Source organism: Dromaius novaehollandiae, chromosome 6 (genome assembly GCF_036370855.1).
Source record: "Dromaius novaehollandiae isolate bDroNov1 chromosome 6, bDroNov1.hap1, whole genome shotgun sequence".
Taxonomy (NCBI): Eukaryota; Metazoa; Chordata; class Aves; order Casuariiformes; family Dromaiidae; genus Dromaius; species Dromaius novaehollandiae.
Genome location: NC_088103.1, coordinates 44546330 through 44569664, shown reverse-complemented (window position 1 = coordinate 44569664; position 23335 = coordinate 44546330). Strand labels below are relative to the sequence as shown.

The 23335-nt window shown below is 42.2% G+C and overlaps 2 protein-coding genes and 1 long non-coding RNA gene across 4 annotated transcripts in view; 1 reads left to right on the top strand and 2 right to left on the bottom strand.

Moving 5' to 3' along the window:
• DMBT1 (deleted in malignant brain tumors 1) overlaps window positions 1-23335 on the bottom strand; it is a 97277-nt gene that overhangs the window by 70705 nt on the left and 3237 nt on the right. The window contains exons 4-7 of the mRNA XM_064514465.1: window positions 12973-13071; window positions 9818-10129; window positions 9180-9203; window positions 8361-8672 (exon numbers count right to left, since the gene is read on the bottom strand). Coding sequence (XP_064370535.1) covers window positions 8361-8672; window positions 9180-9203; window positions 9818-10129; window positions 12973-13071 — 747 coding nt within the window. The remainder of the gene's footprint in view (window positions 1-8360; window positions 8673-9179; window positions 9204-9817; window positions 10130-12972; window positions 13072-23335) is intronic.
• On the top strand, window positions 12678-18379 carry LOC135328756 (uncharacterized). Of its 2 annotated transcripts, none has more exons than XR_010389791.1 (3): window positions 12678-13144; window positions 15160-15342; window positions 18137-18379. It is a non-coding gene; the product is annotated as an uncharacterized LOC135328756 (long non-coding RNA). The 2 variants fall into 2 exon arrangements; XR_010389792.1 differs by having other exon boundaries at window positions 12678-13304.
• LOC135328755 (deleted in malignant brain tumors 1 protein-like) lies at window positions 17501-22781 on the bottom strand. Its single transcript, XM_064514345.1, has 6 exons — window positions 22194-22781; window positions 21664-21887; window positions 20835-21007; window positions 19752-20140; window positions 18841-19112; window positions 17501-18261 (listed from the first exon to the last, which is right to left on the bottom strand). The coding sequence occupies exons 1-6, from the start codon at window positions 22301-22303 to the stop codon at window positions 18104-18106; spliced, it is 1326 nt and encodes a 441-aa protein (XP_064370415.1). The 5' UTR covers window positions 22304-22781; the 3' UTR covers window positions 17501-18103.

Below are 23335 nucleotides of genomic sequence, written 5' to 3'. Positions count from 1 at the left end.
TTTAACACATGATATAAAGCCTGTACCTTAGGTATGTGTGGAAAACATTGCTGACTAACCTAAATCCATGTATAAGAATGAATTGTGCTTAATTTATATTCATGAAAATGTTTCTGCTGGATAGATATGATTGTCATCAGGTTTAATTTCAGTTTCTGTGAATACCTGGTTATTTCCAAGGATGCAGAGAGAATTAAAGCACAAGATTACGAGATTTCCAACAGAATGCATATAAGGGAGAATACTGAAGGAATGTCTTATCATTAGACAGAGCATGTAAATATATTATTTTCTACAGGCTGTTTTTACTTGAGAAAACAACACCATTGGCTAATATAAAAGGCGTATAAGGGTAGTAGTTCTAGTCTGGATTGGAGTCTCTGGAGGATCCTCGGTCCCGGTGCAAAATTGTTGTAGCTCCATGGCTGAAGAGTTCTCTCTTCAGGTTCAGGAATCAGAGGTATGGAGAGGAGGGAGAAAGCCCTAAACACTGCTTCTCTGAGGAGCTGTACTCTTCAGGAGAGGAGACTGTTTGGGATGTAAAATGGACCAAGTATATTTCTGCATTGGAGGAGTCCTAGCTTCTCTGTTTTCACCCCAGAGTCAACAAATACCTTACATCAATCAAGTTAACAAAGTTTGTCTCAGAGTTTTCTTACCAGGTACATCAATGCTAGTAGATACTATAAAGAGAAAAGAATAGGAACAGTTTATATCTTGTTACTGGAACTAAAGATCAGAAACCTGAGTTACAAAATACTCAGCCTTGTGAATCTCAGGTAATCTACAGGAGAAATCACTGATACTTTGAGTTCATTATAGATAAAACTCATTGGAAAAAGGTTTTCTTCATTATTCCTCATTGCAAAACCCAGTTCTCACAGAGACTGGGGGTCTATAAGATGAAGGTGCCTGCTAAGATTTCTCATAGATGCCTCAACAATTTACAAGCCTTAAAGATAACGTATGTATTCCTCCTTCTCCTTATTCTGCAGACCCTGTAAGAATGAGCAAAGAGAAAAGCGGTGGGTTGAGCTGGCAAACAGGTATGATATTCATATTTGATAAGTCTCTAATAGCCCACAGAAGTGAAACAAAAACATATTCTGCATGATAGGGTCAATTCCTAATGATATCTCAGCTATATTTCAAACAGCAGTTTATGGGAAATTCTTGAAATGAAGAAAATAAAGCAGAAAGTACCTGAACAGATAACACTGGCATCTTCATTGTGGCCACAATTATGCCTCGACCATCCGCTGTGGGAGCACTGCCATACATAAGGCTCATTCCCTCTGCACTGCACATCATCTAGGAAAATGACTCCAGAGCCTTCCCCAAAATGGGCCGCGCCTGGTGCTGAGGTGGGCTGCCCACACCCAAGCTGTCTGCAAATGACCTGAGCATCGCTGATATCCCAGAGATCATCACAGATGGTTCCCCAGAGTCCTCTGTAATAAATTTCAACACGTCCCTCACATCTATTGCCTCCATTCTCCAGCCGCAGTGATATTTCTAGCAAAGACAGATCAATTACAACTCTTATTTAGGGAGAAAACTGAACGTAGCCTGGATTCTAACCTTGCACTTGTGCCAGATGAAGGTCTGTATTACAAAATGGGCATGACTCAAGAAAAAGGTATTCTGCAGAACAGGGCCATTCACTCAGCCTGCCTTCTGGATTTGGAGAGGGCAAACATCTCTCTGATGCTATGTGATTACTTACACCATAACTAAGCAGTGAGATACAGAGACTGGATTTTGTGCAAGAACCACATAAATGGTCATTTTCTCTTTGTAGTTTCAATGAATTTTTGGAGGAGCACAAAACTTTGAAGACTCACAAGGAAACCTGTGTCCTCTGCTAATGACTCTTAGGGAAGCTAAGCAGGCATCTGTGTGTGACACTTTGAACTTCCGTTGTGATTAATTTCTGAAAGTATGTCCAAGATTTTCAACTCTTTGTAATGTGCTTTGCTGAGCAGTGAGATAGGCTGAGGATACCCAATTTTTGGGTCAGTGATAAGTTATGAATTATGTACTTTACACTCTTTTTCAAGATGGTTTCTCAAAATTTGAGACCTCCATAATCACCTACGTCTTTTGAGAAACTATAGCTTGGAAGTTGTCCATCTTCCTTGAATAAACATTATCTTTTTCCCTAAGACTTTGCATCAACAAAAACAAAATGTGTTTTTCAGTAAAATACCTAATTCTTAAAATGATCAGTTAAAGAAATGATAAGACTTACCAGGTGTTCTTACTCCCCTAGAAGCTGTGGATTAGAAAGAAATACAAACATTTTAACCTTAGCAGCTTCAATAATATTTCAGAAGAAAAAATTAGTTGCCAGTAACGGAACAAATACTGTAACAGAAATCTGTGGTACCTGGTGGTAACCGGTGAGAACTTTGTAGCTCAGTCTGCTCTCTGTAAGTCATTAGATCCTGTCTCTTCTACTGCCTAATTTGTTCTAAAACTAAGTTACTTTTTTATAATCTATCTTTACCTACATTATTCAAGACAAACATTTTAACTTGTGTTGAAATGCCAGAGCAAGAGTTTATTCTTTAGGAATGACTTCTAAGTCAAAAAACCCCACGTTGGTTAAAAATAATGTTCTGATGAGACTACTTCAGGTGGGTTCAGCTGGAATATACTTTCAGAATTTTAGATACCTGTGCTGCATTTAGTGGTATCTGACTATCTTTGAATACTCAGGAGATTAACATCCCTCTGAAACCCAAAGTATAAAGTATTTACCAGGCTGCCAAATGCTTCCTCCTCCTGTATCCTGTATAAAACATAATGCCTCTGCTTTCTACACTCCCATCAGTGTGGCTGACTGTCCACTAATAGCACCTTCTGAGCATGCAGCACCAGAAGACCTGCAGCCTTTCCTGGGGTGCATCACCCCCTCTCGCTTGCCGTGACCACCTCTCAAGGACTGCTGAGCAAAACAGAAGGAAATACTCTGGCTCTTGACTGATTTCTGCCCTCACTGTGCTTCTCTTATTACAGCTGGGCTACTCTTCCTGCCATAGCCTTTCTCTCAGGCTGATGGTTAGATTTACAGCTCACACGATTTACAATTTTAAATAAATAAATTCACTCCAAAGGTACCTGAGCAAAGCACACTGGCATCTTCTTTGTGCCCACAGTTATGGACTGACCATCCACTGTGAGAGCATTCCCACAGGTAGGATTCATTTCCATGGCACTGCACATCATCCAGGAAAATGTTCCCTGATCCTCGAGAGAAATGTGCATTTCCTGGGGCAGAGAGAGCATTTCCACATCCCAGCTGTTGGCACACAACCTGCGCATCATTTATGTCCCAGGAATCATCACAGACTGTTCCCCAGCTTCCTTGGTAATAGACTTCAACACGACCTTCACATCTGGTCCTACCATTTATCAGTCTCAGTGACACTTCTTTGAAAGAGAGGAGAGAAAGGGATAAGACTTTGTAGGCTGCCAAACTCATGAATTAAAATTCTGGATTAATTCTGGAACTGACTCAGTTTATGACACCAACTATTGGATTTTATCCTGGTGCTTAATATGACTCTCCAGGAAAAGCGAAGAGAACAATATGATTAGTGCCAGCAGATCTAGTGTCATACGGCAGTTTGCAATCACTTTGGCTCATTGTTTGAACCAAAGCTCTTCTGCTTGGGCTGAGCAGATATTCACATTTACCTAAATTAGTTTTTCTTTCTCAGCTTAATTCTGATCATGAGGTTAATAAGAATGAAAGGAATGATGTATGTTAGATAATTGCTAGTGGGCATTTATCTCTTGATATATTAACAATGAAATATTAAATTTAGTAGAAGCAGGATCAAGGTTTTACTTAGGGAGACAGATGTGATGAAAAGATGAAGTTAATCACATCTAAGCCACAAAATAGGGACCATGATTTTCTCAAAGCTAAATAATTTTGTCTGCTTATGTTTCTGCTTATGTCACTTAAGGGCTCTGGAGTTTTACTAGAATGTGGAAAAAGTCCATCTTAGTTTTTTTGTGGTTGAGGCAACTCCATCCAACAGATAAAATCATTAATTTACTAATGAATGCAGTGCCTTTTTTTTTAAGAGTTTGGACTTTTAGGAACCTGATCCAGTGGAGATTTTTCACATATAAAAGGTCCCATCCTTTCAGTACTCTGCCCAAACACATATACATTTCAGTTGCAATTGTTAAGCCTCCTTCAAGATTAAGACTACGTGGTTAGCTTCATGAAAACTATGTAAATAACCACTTTCACTGTGGTGAAAACACACTACATTTTAAGAAGCCCTTCTCATGCATAAACTATTAAAGAAACTAAATAAGATGTAAATTGGTAGTCATTTGAACAAGAAGTATGTTTATGTTTTAGGTAAGCTTCTTTCAAGATAGAAATGATCAAATAAACATGAAATTAAAATTACCAGGTATTTCAGTTCCTGTAGAAGCTGTGAAAGGAGGAAATAGACAAAATACACATTTATTAACATAATACTTCACCCTTCTTCGCAAAACCTGTTTTTGTTTCAGAAAGTATTCAGCAAGAGGGTAATTAAACTCTTTGTAGTATGTGTTCTGAAGAGGATAAAAATGATAAGACATGAGATTAAGAACTGACTTTCCATGCTAGCAGCTTGAAAATCAATGGGGAGCAGGAGGAGACTGCAACTTCTTTCACCATCTGACAGGTACGGGGAAGTGGTCAGGGTTACATTTGGGTAAAGACCCAAAAGTGTGAGCATAGTACTTTCTTCAGAGGGACCTGACAGAGACATGGTTCCTTTTTCTTGTTGTTTCCCGCCCCTGTACTGCAAAAGAGTTGTGACTCTAAACTTCTGGATTTAGTCCCTGATCATCTCACTCAAATAAACAATCTACAGAAGTTCAATAGAAGCTTTGTCAAGGTAAGGCATGGGGGATTAGGGCCTTAAACTCATGAAAAGTCTCCTGTGTGAAAGCTTGTTAGTTCTGTAAGGGCAGAATGCACCTCAGGATTGCTTTTTGACGCTCCTCTCTAGCCTGGCAGTAAGCAAACAGAACTGGTTAAAACTGACTGCTAGGTTACAAGTGGGTAAAAATAGTGTGATTTTAGGATAAACATATTGGATGAACTCTGAATGACACCGTTTAAAATACTCTAAAATGTCTCTGAAGCATAGCTGGATGGAAGTTTGCAATGACAAATGTTGACCAAACTAAAAAAATCAGGGAAATTCTCTGTGTAGGAAAGAGCCTTGTTACTGACAACGACTCTAATTCAGGGAAACAATTTTCAATTTGACAAAATTAAATATTAAACAAAGTATTTCCTATCGTGACGCTTCTTGATAAAGCAAAGAGATCAGAGTGTACCTGAGCAAACAACGCTGGCATCTCGCTGGCTGTCACAGCTCTGTCTATACCACCCCCTGTGAGAACATTCCCACAGGTAGTTCTCATTCCCTCTGCACTGCACATCATCCATGACAATATTTCTTGGGCTGTGAGTAAAGGTGACATTTCCGGAAGATGATACAGCATGTCCACAAGCCAGCTGGTTACAGACAACTTCTGCATCACTTATATCCCAGGAATCATCACAAACAGTTCCCCAGGCTCCTTTGTAAAATACTTCAACACGCCCTTCACATTGGTTCCATCCATTCACCAACCTCACTGACATTACTTTGAAAGAGAGAAGAGAATTTCACTGAACCTGGACACTTCATGGAAAGGCAGAATCAGAGACTCATGTGGGTTGGAAGGGACCTCCAGAGGTCTCTGGTCAAGCTCCCTGCTCCTAGCAAGTCCAGTTAGAGGAGGTTGCTCATGGTCTTGTCCAGGTGAGTTTTGACCATCTCCAAGGATGGAGATACCACAGCCTTTCTGGATCCCTGTTCCAGCGTCTGACCACCTCATGATAATTTTTTTTTCTCATTTCAAGGTGGAATTTCCCAAGTGCCAGCTTGTACCTGTTGCCTCTTATCCAGTTGCTGTGCACCTTTGAGAAGAGCCTGGCTCTATCTTCTCTGCAACCTCCCAATAGGTAATTGTAATCAGCAATAAGACCTCCCTTTCACCTTCTCTTCTTAAGGCTGAACAAGCACAGGTCCCTCAGCCTCTCTCTGAACATCTAGTGCTCCAACCCTCTGACCATCTTGATGAGCCTTCTCTGGATTCACTCCAGTATGTCTGTGTCTCTCCTGTACTGGAGAGCCCAGCACTCCACGTGTCCTCACCAGAGGTCACTCACCAGGGCAGAGTGGAGAGGAAGGATCATCTCCCTTGACCTACTGGCAATGCTCCGCCTAATGCAGCCCAGGATACCATTGGCCTTCTTGGCCACAAGAGCACGTTGCTGGCTCACGTTCAGCTTGTTTTCCACCAGGATCCCCAGGTCCTACTCTGCAAAGCTGCAGTCTACCCCGCTGGCTGTCAGCCTGTACTCCTATGCTATGCTTCATAATCTTCCCTGACACTTACTGTCAAAGAGATGGTTTTGCTAAGGATGAATGAAGGTGATACAAAGCAGGTCATTTCAGCAAAGCATTGCTCATTTTACTAGTTAGGCATGAGCATGCATTTTCTGTCTATTCAGATGCTCCTGTTTTTCAGAGTCTCTGGGGCAAGGCCATGCACCCCAAAGCACCTACTATTTTATCTGAAGATAATAATATTCCTGAAGAATTCAAGCTCTGCTACATAGGGTCCACAGCAGTAGTGCTGAGAGTGAACTTTACGTGTGAACATTCATGTGACTCTGTACATGCAAAGCAAAGCCACATTTATTTAGACTTAATATTTAGATGGATGTAATTTGGAGAAGTTCTTGGCCTTATTTGCTCTTAAAAACTAATAGAACAAAAAGCCAGGCATATATCTGATACCTAGACTATGCTGCTATATTATTTTAAATGGAAGTCACATCCAATAGGAAGAGAGAAATGTCCAGCCTTTTCAGTTAAAATCTATTAGTGAACTTAACTATACAAATGTATTTTAAACATAAAATTGCTGATATTAAAAGCAATGATGCAAATATAAGATATTTACCAGATTCTTCAGATCTTGTAGAAGCTGTGAATGAAAAAGAAGTTCACTTTTAGGTAGCATTCTCAATCACTGCAGAAACAATTAAATCTATCGATGAAAGGCCATATTGCACATTATGCTGAAAACATTACTGAAACAGTAATAAGAAGAATAAAGCACCTTGTTTCAGGACTATTACATAGGTCTACAGCAGAAGTCAGATCATTTCTGAAATATATCAACTTATGGCTCAAGGGGAAAATATGAATTTTCTAAGCGTTAGTGATAAAAAAGTCTTATAACTGAGATAGTATAAACACTAGGAAAAAAAATAAGTTCCTCGAAATAAAAACAAGGGATATGATTTGCTAAGTCTGAGGACTACAGAGGAAATGTTACTGAAAGATAGAAGTATACTGAGAAACTGAAAGAGCAGTGATGGCCAGTGTTTCTCTTTTAATGATTTCTTGCTGGCTTTTAGAAGACTCAGGTTAATGAAGAAACTCAGATATACTACAGTGAAAAGAAAAAAGTTAAAGGTCTAAAATATCCTCTAAAGTGCATCAGTGACTCCCATTTCAAGACCATGGTGCATCATATTGTGTAAATTCAGGGTACTAATTTGCTTGTGGCCCTGTTGCTAATATACATACAGCAGAACAGGAGGTTATACTAATTCTACTAACTAGAAAAGGAAGAGGACAGATTATTACACAGAGATTTCAGTTTATCGATGTCCAACAGGCTGTTTCTCCCTGTGATTGCACAGGACATTATTTATTTTGCCTCTAGCACAATGACAGCTTTGTGTTAAAATTTCCAAAGATAGATAGGCTGTGCCAGGCGATGCAAAGATCATTCGGACCTGCCCTCTGCATCTGTGCTGGCATTTCTCCCACGGGACGGCTTCATTTCCTGACTTACCAGTTATAAGTTGACCTTCCCAAGCAGACAAGGAGCCTCCCCACCTCAGGGACAGCAGGAAATACCAGGTGACATATAAAAACAGTTGAGTAAATGACTTTCCTTCAGCACCTGGCAGTTCTCGTGGGCTGCCACGTGGTGCGGAGAAGCGAGTGTTTCCCAGGGAGCAGGCGGCGCGGGTGCCTGGGGACCACCCTCCCACCGAGGCCGCGGGGAGCTGGACTCCCCCATGCTGTCGCCAGCGCCCTGCCTTGGCAGTGCTCCGCTGCCAACATGAAATGTGACATTAGATGTAGGGTGAACACAGGTTTAGCACCTGAGGAATAAAGCAGAAGGCTTTTGCAAGGTGTTTTTTACACTGACATGTAGCTTGAGGTCTGTCTTGCATAGCAGGACTGTCAGGTAAAACGCACCTGAGCAAACGGCGCTGGCATCTTCTAGGTGCACGCAGTTATGCACCAACCACCCTCTGCTGGGGCACTCCCAGATGTGAGCCTCGTTCCCTTTGCAGTGCACATCATCAAGCAGGATATTTCCTGAGCCTTGGCTAAAATTGGCATTTCCAGGGGCAGAAATAGCCTTGCCGCACCCCAGCTGGCTGCAGACAACGTGGGCATCCATCAGGTCCCAGGAGTCGTCGCAGATGGTTCCCCAGCTGTCCTGGTAGTAGACTTCAACACGGCCCTCGCATCGGTTCTGGCCGTTCACCAGTCTCAGGGACAACTCTTTGGAAGGCAAAAGAAGGGGATGTTATTTATCAGGGACCCTTCCATATCACCAGGTTTTCAGGTAGCTGTTGCAAATCCAAGGCAAGAATAAGAACTTCGAAATGACAGATGACATTAGCCATGATTTAGTTTTGCTCTGGATCTGATTATCAAATCAAAGTCAGGAGATATTGACCTAAAATGCTTACTACCTTTTTTTCTTGGATGCAAAATTGTGGGATCGTGACTGATGTGAATTCAGTTAAAACTTGAAGATACAGCATGTTCCTAACACAACAGGATAGGATCCATGCATGGTATTGTTAAAAATCTCATAGTGATGCATATTCAGAAAGTCTGAGATCTATAAACTAAAATCGTATATTGGGGAAGAGGTTGACAAAAGGATTTACAAATATTCTTCATAAGCTGTACACTGCTATTAAACAACTATATTAGGCAAAATTACTTGATCAGCAGCTTACTTGATCAGTAGAAGAAAAATATATATAAGATGAAGATTACCAGGAATTTCAGACATCATGGAAGCTGAAAAAAAGAGAGAAGAGAGTGAGAAATACCACATTTTTAACAACTTGCACTAAACAAAATGAGAACAAACATTCTTAGTTAACCTGCGCTGCTAGAAAAACAACACAAAACCAACCCTCAGTACACTGGAATTTTGTTCTTATTAGCTAATATTTTTTTTTTTTTCTAAAGGTATAGTGGTATATAAGTTGAACATAGAAAAATAAGAGTCATGAAAGATTTTTCTACATTCTGTGAAGAAATTTCTATTTTTTTTTCTCAGTGACGCTTATGAACAATCAATTGAATTCATCCTTTAGCTAGAAAGCAATGCGAACAGCAAGGTCAATAATCCTCTGAATGGCATTATACTCTACAAAAAAAGCAGATATAAGTGTCTCACTTCTTAGAGTTTCTTTAGTTAAAGATTTTAAATGAGAAGGCTAGTGTGTGGTGTACAGTACTCGCTTAAGAAGTATTTGCTGAAACCTAGGGGAACAGTTCTGGGATGTCCTGACGAGCTTGACATCAGTTTTGGTAGTTTAGTTGCCTTTCGCGGAGCACCAGAACCACAGCCTGGCACATGGTTATAGCCTGCTATGGCTCGCTGACACTCGTGACTCAGAAGTCACCTGTGCAGACGACTCCAGCATCCTCCTGGTGCAGACAGTCGTTGATGGCCCAGCCGCTGTGGGAGCACTGCCAGAGGGAGGCTTCATTCCCGCGGCACTGTACTTCGTCCAGGAGAATTTCTCCTGTGCCGTCACCGAAATGAGCTTCCCCCGGCGCTGAGGCGGCTCTGCCACATCCGAGCTGGCCGCACACCACGTCGCCGTCGGCCGTGTCCCAGGAGTCATCGCAGATTGTCCCCCAGGCTCCGCCGTGAAACACTTCGACGCGGCCCTGACATCTGTTCTGCCCGTTCACCAGCCTCAGCGACAGTTCTTTGGAAGGAAAAAGCAAACTGTAGCTAGCAATTACTAGAGGCACCGTTGTGTTTTCAGTGACACCTGTAGCTCAGGCTACCTGAGGGAACGCTTTGCAACAGCTTTCTGAGGAGCATGGCAGCAAGGAAAGCATGCTCCAACTTGTCCTGCTTACCGCACTTGAGCTCCTGCATTTACAGACCTGGCTTTAAAGACTTTTTGTCTTCCAGGAGTGGAGGATTTGTGCGCCTGCATGGCAGGTCTATGGATTTAGCGTTACCCTGACATAAAAACAACACCATCTCCTGCGGACTCCAGCATGACGTGCTGAGTTTTTTTCTGGCCAGTGATGGACTAAACAAGGAAGCTGGTGCTCAGAATAGCATAGCAGGCCACTGCCCTCAGCATGTGGGTTACGGGGGGAAATCTGAGTGCCCGGGACCCCTTGGTGATGCCTTTTGCCCTGGGTGCATGTAGACTGCAAGGCTTCCAGCCGGAGAGCCACGTGGTAGAGACCACTGGGCTACCCCTCGGTGCTGGATCACGTCCAGACTGTTACCTGCATCACTCGTGGTCTGAGCCTGCTGCACACTCAGCTCCCCGCGAATGTGCCCGAATGTGCAGATCCCCCCGTCTGCTGCTTTAAACACTAGTCTGATGCTAGAACTGGCCGGCTCGAGGTGCGCGCCAAGTACCGCAACCACCACGCGCCCTGCACCGCAGCGGCAGGTGTTGTGCAGCACCCGAGCGCGGCGCTGCGGTGGCGGGGGGGCGAGGACGAGAGCGGGGGGGGCCGCAGAGCCCTGGGGAGGCCTGCTTAAGTTCTGCCTCCCTGTGATCAAGCTCAGACTCGAACCTCTGTAATCAAACCACATTTCGCCGTTATTATTTACAGGCACAGTACCACATAGCACTGAGCACTCCCCTCGCGCAGGATCATTCAGGCGGCAGCATCATACACACATACAAACACACATATATATATGTATACATACAAAAACTACAGGACTGTGACTAAATTTCTCCTTCAGTAATAAAATTTACCAAATTAGAACTGTATAGGTGTTGAAGAGGAAAAAAAAATTTTTTTCTGGTAGATTTGGATGTCTAAGATCCAGCTTAGTTAAAAAGAGCTTCGTGCGTGTTTGTCACAGAAAAAAATGTTTGGAAGGTGCTCTTACAGTTTAGAAGAGATGTCTTGCCCTTCTTTTAAATATTCTATGAGTCATTAGGAAATTAAATCAGTAAAACTGAGAATCCAGAAGCGAAAGACCCCCCTCAGTTTTTAACAGGGTTCTGGAGCAGCCTGGAGTGAGAAGGTAGCAGGGCTGAAAAATAATGTTGCTCTTACCTGCTCACTGCTGTCCCCTTTCCATCTGCCATTATATTTTTGTCTAACCCCTCCAGTGCGCTACATAAAATTAATTACTTATCATGTGCATTTGTTCTTAGAAGAGTGTTTCCTATAATATATTAAACGAAGTCACATAAATATTTAGTGGCGCCTTCAGTCCTTCAAGCCCACTGAACCCCGAAGATGTCTACCGGTTGCAGTGGGCTTGGAGGCAGGTTGGAAAATTTGCCACTGTTGATTTTACAGGGAAGCAAAAGAGAGAGGGAGCAGCGCGGAGCAGCGCTAGGCACCGTACCTGAGCCCTGCAGACAACCTCCGTGCAGCAGCAGCAGCCAGGCGAGGGGCAGCACAGGCCTCATTTTACCTGTGCTCCTGATGCCGCTGAGAAAACACCTTTCCGAATTTATAAGCATGCAGCTTTCAAGGGGTGTGTTCTGCAGTTTGACCAGCCTTATTTATTTTAAGTTAGCAATTTCATGCAACAGAGGTGCTTCTAACTTTCAAAAACAGCCTCTTAATTTTTTTTGGCAAGAGTTTGTTTATGATAGCTTGATTTTTCGATTACCTTAATTTTTGCTTTAAGCCCTTTTTTTCTAAAGAAATGGAGGTTAAACCCTCCCCTCAGCATATCCAATAGTAGCCACTGGCTTCAAGAGGAACAAGTTATATGCAGTCAGGGAGAAAATTAATGAACCCGGGTGAAAAATGACAGCAGATTTTTTTTTTTTCACGGTGCAATTTTCCCACTGTCCCGAAGTGGAGCCAGGCAGTTTCCATGTCCCCTCCCGCACTGGCAAGCCCCTGCGCTCAGCAGCTTTCTGTGCTGGGGTGGGCAGAGAGGGCTTCGCAGCTCCGCGAGCCCCGCGCGCGGGAAGGGGCACGGCCCCGTGGGTGCAGAGCTAAAAGGGACAAGTGACCGTCTTAGCTGCCAGGACATACAACTCTTTCTTCCAAAACGCAACGCAAGAAACCCCTTAATACTGCATGAATTTGGATCTGTATTTTAGTATAAGCTGGGCACTTTAAATAGTTAATTTTCAGCTTGCTCCTCGGGCTGCTTCTTGGCCTTCGTACTTCTCGGCCCTTGGGAAGCGGTGACGTCCGCGGTATCCCGCGCAGCGCCGGCGGGGGGGTTCGCTTGTCTTCCTCAACAATAGCTTCCTTAGAGAGACCCAGCAAGCGCGTGCGAAACAAGGAGCGCCTGTTCAGCGCCCGCCAGCCCCAGAGCGAGTGTTTGCTCCGCACGCGCGGCGAGCAGCTCCCAAGCGCCCGCCGCCCGCCCTTCCCGGGGGCTCGAAAAGCAGCCGGAGCGGCAGGTTTTGGTCTCCCTCCTGCCAGCGGGGCGCCGCCCCCCGAGCTGACCCGCGCTGCGACGAGAATGTCACTGGGGAGCCCCGCTAGGGCCGTACCGGACTCGACCCCCCGCCCGGCGGCCCGGTCCTGCGCGGCCTCTGAGGCTACCAGGGAGCGCTCGGCTGACGGCCGCCCTCTAAAAGCCGCCCTTTACCCGAACTCTTTAGCCAGTGGCACAGCCCCGGGAGACTCTCCCGGTAGCTGCGCGATGGGTTTGCGTGATGCAGCCTCGGACAAAGGCAGCCCTCGTGGTCTGAATACAGAAAAAAAGAGAAGAGAGAGAGCCAACCCCTCTGAAACGGCAGTTTCTGAAAACAGAAAAAAAGGTACGAAAAGGAAGACCGTGGTCATTCCAGCTTGGCGTGTCCTCAGAACAGTGGCAGTGCAATTCGTTTCTACGTTATAGCCTATGACGAATTCACTTATTTCAGAAAGAACAGGCAAAAATCTGCTTGGAGGCGTACCAGGCGATTCAGGGCAAAAGAGGTGAGCCAAGTGTTATTTGAGGCAATGAAAACAGATCTCATTCCCACGAGTGAAACAGCTGGGCCACTGACTGGTTTCCTCAGCTGGGCATGACTTGGTTAAAATATGTTTTGGTGTCACATTTCTTGAACCTGAGGTAGAAAACTTCCCAAAATCACTATCTGTTGTGAGAATTTTAATATCTCCTAGGTCGTCTTCCAGATAGAAATAAACTCCTAAAACAAATAAAAATTAAATTAAAAATAAACATGAAAATAAAAGCAAACAGAATAAAAACCAAATAAACAAGGACAATCTGTTCTCTTTGTAATATAAGGGATTTAATTGAAATTCTACAAAGTGCAGATTCTTTTCTTCCTGAATTTGTCACAAATAAGGGGAAGTGATTTTTTTTTGTGGGGGGAGGGAGATTTATTAAGCATGTTAGACAAATCAGCAGCCCAGAACTGGCTGGTCTCTGCATGACTTACCATTTACGGTAGATTCTCGTACAATTCTGTAAAAAAAAAGCTTGCCTGTCTTTGCCCTGGTGCATCTGATGGAGTTACTTTAGAAAAAAGTAATAATTATCAGTCAAATGAAAATGATGTCTGGATTTCATTCATTTAGCTATTTATTCAGAGTTTGATGCAAGTGTTCAGTCTTAGACATTAAATACACCTAAGCTAGAACAGTGAGCAGCGGGTTATGCTTAACTACTTAACTCAGAGGCTTGATGTCAGTGAATATCTGTAGGCTTCTATGGCAAAGCATGGTGAGAAGATAATGAAAACATGAAAAATAGCATTTCTTACCATTCCCTGCAAAACCAAATTAGCTCTCTTTTTTCAGTCTCAATCTGCAAAACATGGGCATGTATTATTAACTACTCAAAAATGAGTCTATTGGTTAGCTGTGGGATCCAGAAACAAAACGTTTATTTATACCCAACTATAAATATTTTTATACTATGTTCCTGGGAAGAAGGACTACAGAGTCAAATTATTTGCTTCATACTCCAAAGTTAGAATAGAAATATAAACAGGACACCAAAGCACAGGAAATTCAGCTATAAACAAGCAAACAAGAATGTTGTTTTTGAGCTTTGCTTTAAACCGAGCTCCAGCCAAATACGTTACATGATTATGCTGGGAACAGCGCACCGGCAGAAACCTGTAGAGTCTGTACAATTTTTTTGACAAAAAAATGTACAGGTATCTGAAGGCAGATTGCTCTAGGTCCATCCTCTCCCCACAAGAAACCTTCTCAAGTCATGCTTCAGGAGAGCTGGTGGAGCAGCTTCCCTGCACGGCGGGGGCATCCCAGCAACTCCCACGTGCCAGGCACAGGGCACGGGGAGAGGTGCTGGCCCAGCCACCCGCAGGGGCTTCCGCTACAGTCTCCTGCACCAGGTACCCTGCCAAGGTCGCTTCTGCTGGATCCGCGCCAATGAGGCTGATGTTGTTAGTCAAATATATTTTTCCTTGCTCTGCAGCTTGAACCTTGATTTTGGAGGCGAATTTACTATTTGCCGAGTTATTCACCACCAGTGATGGTGGAAAACCAACCATTTCTAACCACCTAACTGGAAGCGGTCTAAGGAGATGAGTCACATTTGTTGAACCCAGGGGTCCGTTTCTATTACAATATGGGGCAGAGTTTTACACATAAAACTTTGACCCCTAACAATGATCCCACGTAAAAGGAATCAACCAAAAAAAAGGGAGGTCTGAATAAACTATTGCAGTTTACATTTTGTTTTAAATCCCTGTGTTGTCAACTAGGACATCAAAGGCAAAAATCCTAGACCTTGTTTTCCATTTGAATACCATCAGTGGTGAATGTTTATGTGGGATTTCGCCGTTTGTATTTCCAGCATATTTCAGCCTGATTCATGACTGTGTGCAACGCACTTTGAGAGGCTGGCTGTGTCCTGAGGAGCTGAACTCCTCTCAGCACAAACCATTCAAATTGTGGGAGGAAAAAGGAAAACTTCTGAAGAATGCTTTTGCGATCAGCAACCAAAAATGTTAAAGATTGAACATAACTCTTCCTTCAGGTAAGCAGATATGAAGTGTCTTTTGACATTTCAGTGACATTTTACCGAGACCTGAAAAATCTCCTGAATGAGATTCAAATCTCTTGAATGAGATTTACAGTTTTGCCCAGTTTAGGGTTGTATCCAAAAAGCCACTGAAGTCAAGGGGAAGATTTCCAACTGATCTGACGAGCCTTTAGATTGGATTGTGTAGTTCAGCCATAAATACTGCAAACAAAACATCTCTAACAGCTCAGCTTGAAGTTTGACTCATTTAGTCTAGAGAAGTGAAAACTTAATGCATGAACATCTGTCTTCAAATATATAAAAACTACTTGAAGAAAAAGGAGATAAAATCAGTCTCTGTGGCCAGGAGGGACAGGGCAGGAACTAACGGGCTCGAACTGCAACCACACAAATTTTGGGTAGCATTGCAGACAGCCTTTGCAGCAGGGACACCGGGCTTGATGGTGAGTCCAGTTAGGCACCAGAAGAGATTGCCTAGTCTTCAGGGGAGGTTTTTAAGAAGTTAGGGAAACATCTGTGGGCTACGTTAGAGCTGAGTGGGGTGGCGGCAAGGGTATCGGTGCCCGGGAGGGGGTGGCGTGGGGGCAGCTGGCATGGGGGAAGGTGGCAGCAGCAGGGACCTAATGGCTGGTCAGGCAGCAGGCTGAGGTCTTTGTGGGGACAACTGCCACAGTGCGGAGTGACAGGGAGCCAAGGCAATGGCAGCACTCACAGGAATGGGAGGTGGCTGTTGTGAGGAGGTAGCAGAATTGGCAGGAGACGGGAAAGAGCAATGGTATTTACACCAAAATCCTTGGGGAACCCTTTTCTAGATGGCCTCTTGGGGCCCCACGATTTCTGTGCTCTGTGGGCTCTCAGCTGTGCAGATCATTCTACCATCAGTGAGAGCCTAAGGAAACTCTTTCATGGCCTTTTCTGTGAGGTTTGGACATTTGTTTTACTTTTGCTATTGGGAATTATTTTCTTTTTTTTAATCCATCCTTTACAGTTTAACGCTATAAAATATTTTCTTGTAACCACACACATAGAGGTATGCCCAGTGTTCCTACAAAACAGATACTCCACAACTCTTTACAGCAGCATGTGGAAGTATTTCAAAATATGATCAAGAAAGCCATGTATTGGAGAGAAAGTATTTTCTGCAATGATGCAGAGAAATACCCTGGCTGTAGAGTACGGTTCCTTGCTGACATGTAATGGACTTTTTCCTATGTACATATAAACAAAGTCTGAGATGTCTGTTTGGGAAAAGAATTGCAAGGTCCTGGACTACTCAAAGACACACTTGGGATCCTGAAGCACGTCTGCATGAACACAGACTGGCCGTTCTATAACTCCTTACATTTTTACCTTTTTTTTTTAAGGGAGGCCACCTGCCTGCCTGTTCCTGTCCCCTCCACCCTAAGAATTTTTACACCTGTTGAAAACTTTCAACCAGGTTTGGTAGAGTTCATAATTTACTAGAGAATCCAGCCGTGTGATACAAAAACACAAGAAACTTGTTTTCATAGATCCTGCTTTTCTTGAAAGTGCTTGTTTTAGACATTGGCCCCATGGCCTATCCTCCTCCCACCTCTCACCCTGTGCCAGTCTCTGGAGCTTCCCTGCACAGAGAAGGGAAAGCTGCTACATGTCCTAAGATGCTGATTTTCTTGGCGTGGAGTAGTTAGGAAGCTCCTGTTACCTCTCCTGAAGTCCACACCTTTGGTGATACTTTGGCAATAGCAGTGGATGGTGGAAGACAGCTGGGACAAAACGAGCCGTCTGTTTCGGAGGGAACACAGGGACGGGGCAAATGCCGATAGGTGGGTCCTTCGAAGTCCCCAGAACAACCCGCATCATTGAGCTTTTGTGTGTGATACCCAGGAGAAAGGAACAGAAACCAAAAGAAAAGGCATTTCTGAATCAAGTGTCAGCGAGCTAATCTCCCATGACAGATGGCTTCCTAAACCCAAGCATTTTCTGTAAATTTGCATGTGTAAAAGAAAAAAAATTAGCTCATTCCTTATGAGGCCTACATAAGATTTTTTCATATTCCCTTTTTAGTAATTTAAAAGCAGGGGCTCAGTGTGTTGCTTGGCAAAGTTTCCTTCTGACAGATCACACTCTTCAACACAGCAAAGCATTCATTTGGATTTTAATCACAAGGACATTAATTTGAAACACAGAATAGAAATATTGGTTTGTAAATATTCCTTCCTTTGATTTTAAATTACATTGCTCATGTAACAGATTACTTTAGCTTGGAAATTTCTGCATTTTATAAATAATCACAGACCTATTATTGTTTCAATTACAAATATTTTGTAGTCACAACTCCAGCTGACATGGTAAGATCCCTTTTTATAATTCCTTTCCAGTCATGACTGATTACTTCTCCCAAAATGCAATTTTTCTCCCTTCTAATAAACCTTGAAATATTTATTCATGCCTTATGCATATTTTTCTTCTATCTCACAAAATTTTGAGGTATTAAATAAATGGTCCTAGAAGGATGAGAAGAGAATTGCAAAGGAGAAAAATGATTGCACCAAACAGCTTGTGAAATGAATGTTGAAATTATTTCATAATTGTCTAAGAGGTGTTAGGATTACAAATTTTAAAACATGGTAATAGGTTAGGATTTACTGTAGATAAAGATATCACAGCTTCTTACAAACGGCAATTATGTGCCTGTTGTCCATGAAATATTTGGGCAGCCGGGAATTTGTGGTTTGTCCTGTAATCATGTAGCAGATGATGCTGACTTTTGATTTCACGCTATCCTATATGAAAGCGGTTTCTTCAGTGCAGGTCTCAAAAGAAAACCGGCAAGAATGAAAACGACAACTGCCAGGACTGCGACAGCAGCAATGAGTGGATTGTCAGCAGCAGCGCGAACCGCCTGGAGAGGAGCAGCAGAAGAGTCCAGCCCTGTGAGTGAAGGCAGAGAGTATTTGGTCTGGTTATACCAAAGATGAGGGGACAAAGAGCCGCTAAGTTAAAAAGGTTGCTTTCTAGATCAGAGCCAGAAATAAACTAACTTCTTACAGTTTCGTTGCTTTAAACCTTTTGAACAGACTTTATATGGTAGTGATTACAACTTAACTAAGCAAACTTCATAACTAGAAGACGACTGAGGGAACTAAATGTTTCTAATGAAGGCTGGGAGCTTGCTTTACAAGATGTTACGTGTTACACAATTACATCGGAGCTAATTAGTTCAATGAAGTTATAGCACAAAAGCAGGTTACATGCTCCCTCTCCTTCAGGACAGCTGTGGCAGTTAGCATTTTTCATATAAGCAGGTGAAAACAGAGGGTTTGCAAGGCGTTGAAAGAAAAAGGATTTTGTAGATATTTGAGCCAGCAAACAAGCCCTTCATGTTTATGGTGGAGCTAGCAAAAGCAAACTTCAGGGACAGAAGTCAGAAGCGGCCATACAGAGCTATGGTTTTCATGAAGACTTTAAATGGTCTTAGACCAAATATGAAAAAAGCTTATTTGACATTACCAGCACTCCTGCTCTCAGCACCACCTTCTCGAAGTTGAACTGGTCCAACAACAACATCCACTGTTTCCTGGGCAGAACTTGTGTCTCTCTTGGACCTACTAATACAGCCTTGGTAGCAGCGAGAGGAATAGTCTCTTTGCCTACACACGTCCAGTTCACACTTCAAATAGACTGACGTGTGGCGGTTAATAAACTCAAAGGCATTAAATTTGAAACGAGCAAGGTGGCTGTAGGGGGAGTAAAATGTGGCAAAGGAGGAATCTCTAACACATCTAGATAAGAAATGAAAAAGGGAATTAGTTTACATCGATTCGCATAGTGCTGAAGTATGTACATTCCTGCTGTAATGGAATAAATTAAAACAAAATGAAATAATAACCATGTACCAAGCACCAAAAGCGATAGAAATGCAACTTTTATAGAATGTCTAAGTATACTGAAGCCCTATGAAGCAGTCAGAGCACTGGCGGCTCCTTTTACCAAAGGCAGGAGAATACAATTGGTGAAGAGTAGACAACAGACTGTTTGCTAAATGTCTGTGCTTTACCAGGCATAGAAGATGGGCCTAATGCTTGACTGAGATTTCCAGGATTTACTAAAATATTAAGCACCTATGACAATAGACTTCTGCCTCCAGTTTTCAGTAGCTCATTTACCTTACTCCCACTACTTTCGGTTTTGCAAATAGGGCAAGGAGCAAGTCAGTGAAACAAAATTTTAGTAAGGTCTAAATATCATTTCTTATTTCCAGCCTGATATTATAAAAAACAAAACTCCAAAAACTCTTCAACAATCTTTAGATAATGACATCTAAACCATCTAAACATCTGACCATCTAAATTTTTCTTTTATAATAAATGCAGAAAGATTATTACAGCTATGCTTCTAATGACTTTTGGGAAAGCTCTTACCCACTCTTGATTATATCATAGGTGAGAGTGTTAAAATCATGAGGATCTGGTGATGCCACACATGAGTCCACAAACAACATAAGATCTTTGTCAGAGCTGTGAAGAGAAGCTTGAAGGAACAAATTTTGGTTCAAGTCAATGTAGTATGGAGAGTCATACACTGGCTGCGAGAACGATGCTGAATCATAAAATGTTATGTTCACATCATATCTTCCAAACTGATTTTCATTCACATCTGCAATATCCTCAGCAACATACATTACTTGCATCCATGTGCTCTGGAGCATTTTGCAACTGATGTGTAAATGAAGATCTTTTTTCCTCTTGATTATGTGACCAGAAGAGGTAGCTTTGATCATGTTGGAATAGTTGATCGTATCATTGTTTTCCTGTTTAAGGTGTAATTTAAAATGAGCAATGGCATTTCTGTCACATTCCATATTCTTAGCTTTGATAGAGTAACATACAATTTAAAAACGCACATTTCTCTTAAGCTCTTTGGACAAAGAAGTTTGATTTTGGTCTTTTCTGCTCCCACAAAATTGCAAATAAACTGCCTGACTATGGAATACATAATTCAGTGGAAATCAGTGGGAAAAAAATCTTCACTAAATCCAAGGCAGACCAACTCATTTAACATCTGTACAAAACACTGATCATGTAACACACAAACATCCTAAATCAGCACGGTACTTAAAACACTATATCTACTTTAAAGTATACAGCTAGTTTTATTGGAGTGAAAGTATTTTTTGGAGGCTTAAACACTCTGATGAACTGAGGCATGTATAAGTGTAAAATGTCATTAGTCAGGTAAAGCACATCAGGCTCAGAAAAAAAATCAAATAACATCAAATGAGAAAAATGTCAAATAACAGCATGGAAAGTTCATGTAACTTCCTCCCATGCTTTCCTCCCTAGGAGCTCATTTCTAATAAACACAGAGAGTCCCCAAGGTGCTGAAAGATTAAGCATTAAAAACTTCTGGTTCTCATTCATTTCTTCTAGTTACTATGGACCACAATGCACATTTCATGACTCATTTCAGAAGGGGTCCTGCAATTCACACAGCTTTAAACATACCTGTCGTACTGTCCCACAGCCGTTGTAGGGAACGTTGAATATAACTTCCCATGACGTGACTGTTGGTCTACAGTGAGTATCACTCATGGTGACACTCTGCACAGAGTAGCCTTGTGACTGGAGATAGTCTCTGCTAACCACTGCATGCATGTAATCCGGCAAGCACAAGAGGGCTAGAAGATACAATATATTTGTGGATTCAGGATTTTCTTAATGATTATAAGTTGTAATTTAACCAGATGTTGTTTTCTTAATTTAGAAGGTAGGCAACACACACACCAGCACATCATATTTCACATACAACATTTCGTTTCCATTACATCTTTAACATTCAATACACATTAGAGCCTTGAAAATTTCCAGTATGCTTTAGGTTACTATTGCAACAAAAAGCTAAATTCTGTTTTTTTCTCTTTGTAATCAGAATGTGTCGGTGATAAAAATCATATAAGACCCAGTTGATATATTATAGACACTTGACAGTGAAAATCTAGTTGAAGTCAATTGTGATTTTGCTTAGGAACATAATGTCTTGTTAAATAGAGTAAGACACTGGATCATAGTCCATGCATTTGGCCATTTTCTCCAATCTATGTTTATTCAGTGGTACCAATCCTGTGAGTACTATTCATAGCAAGGACTGCAGAAGCATAAATGTTGATTAAGTTCACATGTGTTTTAGATCAGCTTCAACATTCACACGCATGTGAAGCTCCAAAAATAGGATAGAAATAGTTCAACAGCATTCAAAAATACTTATTTCACAAACAAAACCAATAAGCAGGCTTGTCTGTTGAGAAATAGAGTTCTGCTCTGAAAAGGAACATACTGGTGTTGTGATCTGCTGGAATGGAAGAGTAGTGGGCCTGAAACCCTCTAAATGTGTATCTAGAATCACTATGAAACCGAACAGTCATCAGGTTTGAAGATGATGTGTACGTGCGAAGGGAACCAGCACAAATTTTCCCAAGAAGAGGAGAAGAATGTAGAGGCCCGTCATAGACTTCAACGTAGTCATGCTGGCATCTGTTTCTTTGCGTGCTGCTTTGCATCCTAGGGAACAAACATCAGCATCTCATCAAATGTCTTTCATAAATTCTGATTTAATTGTTTATCACATGATAAAATCATTCAGAATTTAAAGTTTTCATGGCAGACATTTTATTCATTTTGTATGGAGTAGTAGCAAATATATTGTTGTGACTACAAAATACTATACTAATACAGTTTTTGTTTTAATCTTCTAACTGCCCTGAAAAGGCTTGATTTTCTCGAAAATACCCTTAAAACTGGGAAGTTTGCCTGTTTCAAATAGGTTCTGACTTTGCTATTTGCCCAGGAAACCATCGCTTAACTTACACAATATCTCTAAATGTGAGCACAACACGGAAATTGTTCTCTACGTTTATTTCCCACACACAATCAGCATTGCTTGGATAATGTCCAGGGTAGAATGGACTCTCCAGCATCCCAGAGGAATTTGAAATTAAGCCACCACAAAAAAACGCTCCTGCAGAAAGAAATGGAAAAGGATTTACATATATTAACCTTTACAAAATTGTACTTGAGTATTCCAGTCCACAGCCACTGAAATTAAAAGGCAGATCTCCTGATGACTTCAGATCATATTCTATATAACCCAAATCAAAACTAAATACACTTATTCTCAGTAGCTCTCAGGCTTAGATTATATATGTGTGAGAAGATATTCAGGTATATTTAACAAAATCAGTAACGATCAGTGAGAATTGTTCGTAATGTTAATGCGTTTTGGACTACACATGTGAAGATACTGTGTAAATCATGAGCTCACATCTACAGAGTGCCTGAAAGTAATGTTTCTATAGGGAGTTTGAATGGTTATAACTTCTGGTTTGTTTTTCACCTCGGATCATAAACTACATGGCTACTGTCTAATTTTGAAACTGTTTCTCTCAGCATGCAGAGTGCGGAGTGCGGACTACAGACATTCGCATTTGCCTCAGGTGTGCTTGCGCGTGTCGCTCCGGATTCCTCCTCACAGCCGTGGTGCCAGAACACCATCTGCAGGCGCGGCTGCCAACACCCGGCCACTGCCGGGCCTGCTCCGCTTTGCGCAGCCAGCGTCTCGTTCTGGCCAGGGCCCTGCGTGCCCTGGGAGGCCAGACGGAAATACCTTCCTGAACACACAGCTCTCCCTCAGTTCCTCTGCTGGGTCTCCTTATATCCCTAAGGATCTCGGAGGATGAATAAGCTGCAAGTCTTTCAGGAGTCTTTGTAAATTGTTACAGGTCTCAAATATAAATGCCCCAGCAGCAGGCCAAGGCCTTAAATATATCAATTGCTTCTCCTATTAGGACAGCTGCAAAAGCTTTCATGTATCTACCACCATGAATAAACTCTTACAGTAAAAGCACTGTTACTCTTAATCCACTGCTTGCTGCAACACCCCTAATGCCTCAGCCAGGCACCACTCACCTCTTGAGTATGGCCATGATGGAGGAGAGGCTGGATCAACGGCT

Bases quoted from the DNA above. Each gene is read 5' to 3' on its own strand.
- LOC135328755 (XM_064514345.1), bottom strand. From the start codon at position 22,303: ATGCTGGAGAGTCCATTCTACCCTGGACATTATCCAAGCAATGCTGAT. The intron at 21,008-21,663 runs GTATGTTCCTTT...TGTATCTTCTAG, and splicing joins TCCAGCAGATCACAACACCA to CCCTCTTGTGCTTGCCGGAT. The intron at 19,113-19,751 runs GTAAGAGCTTTC...TTTCTTATCTAG, and splicing joins TATGATATAATCAAGAGTGG to ATGTGTTAGAGATTCCTCCT.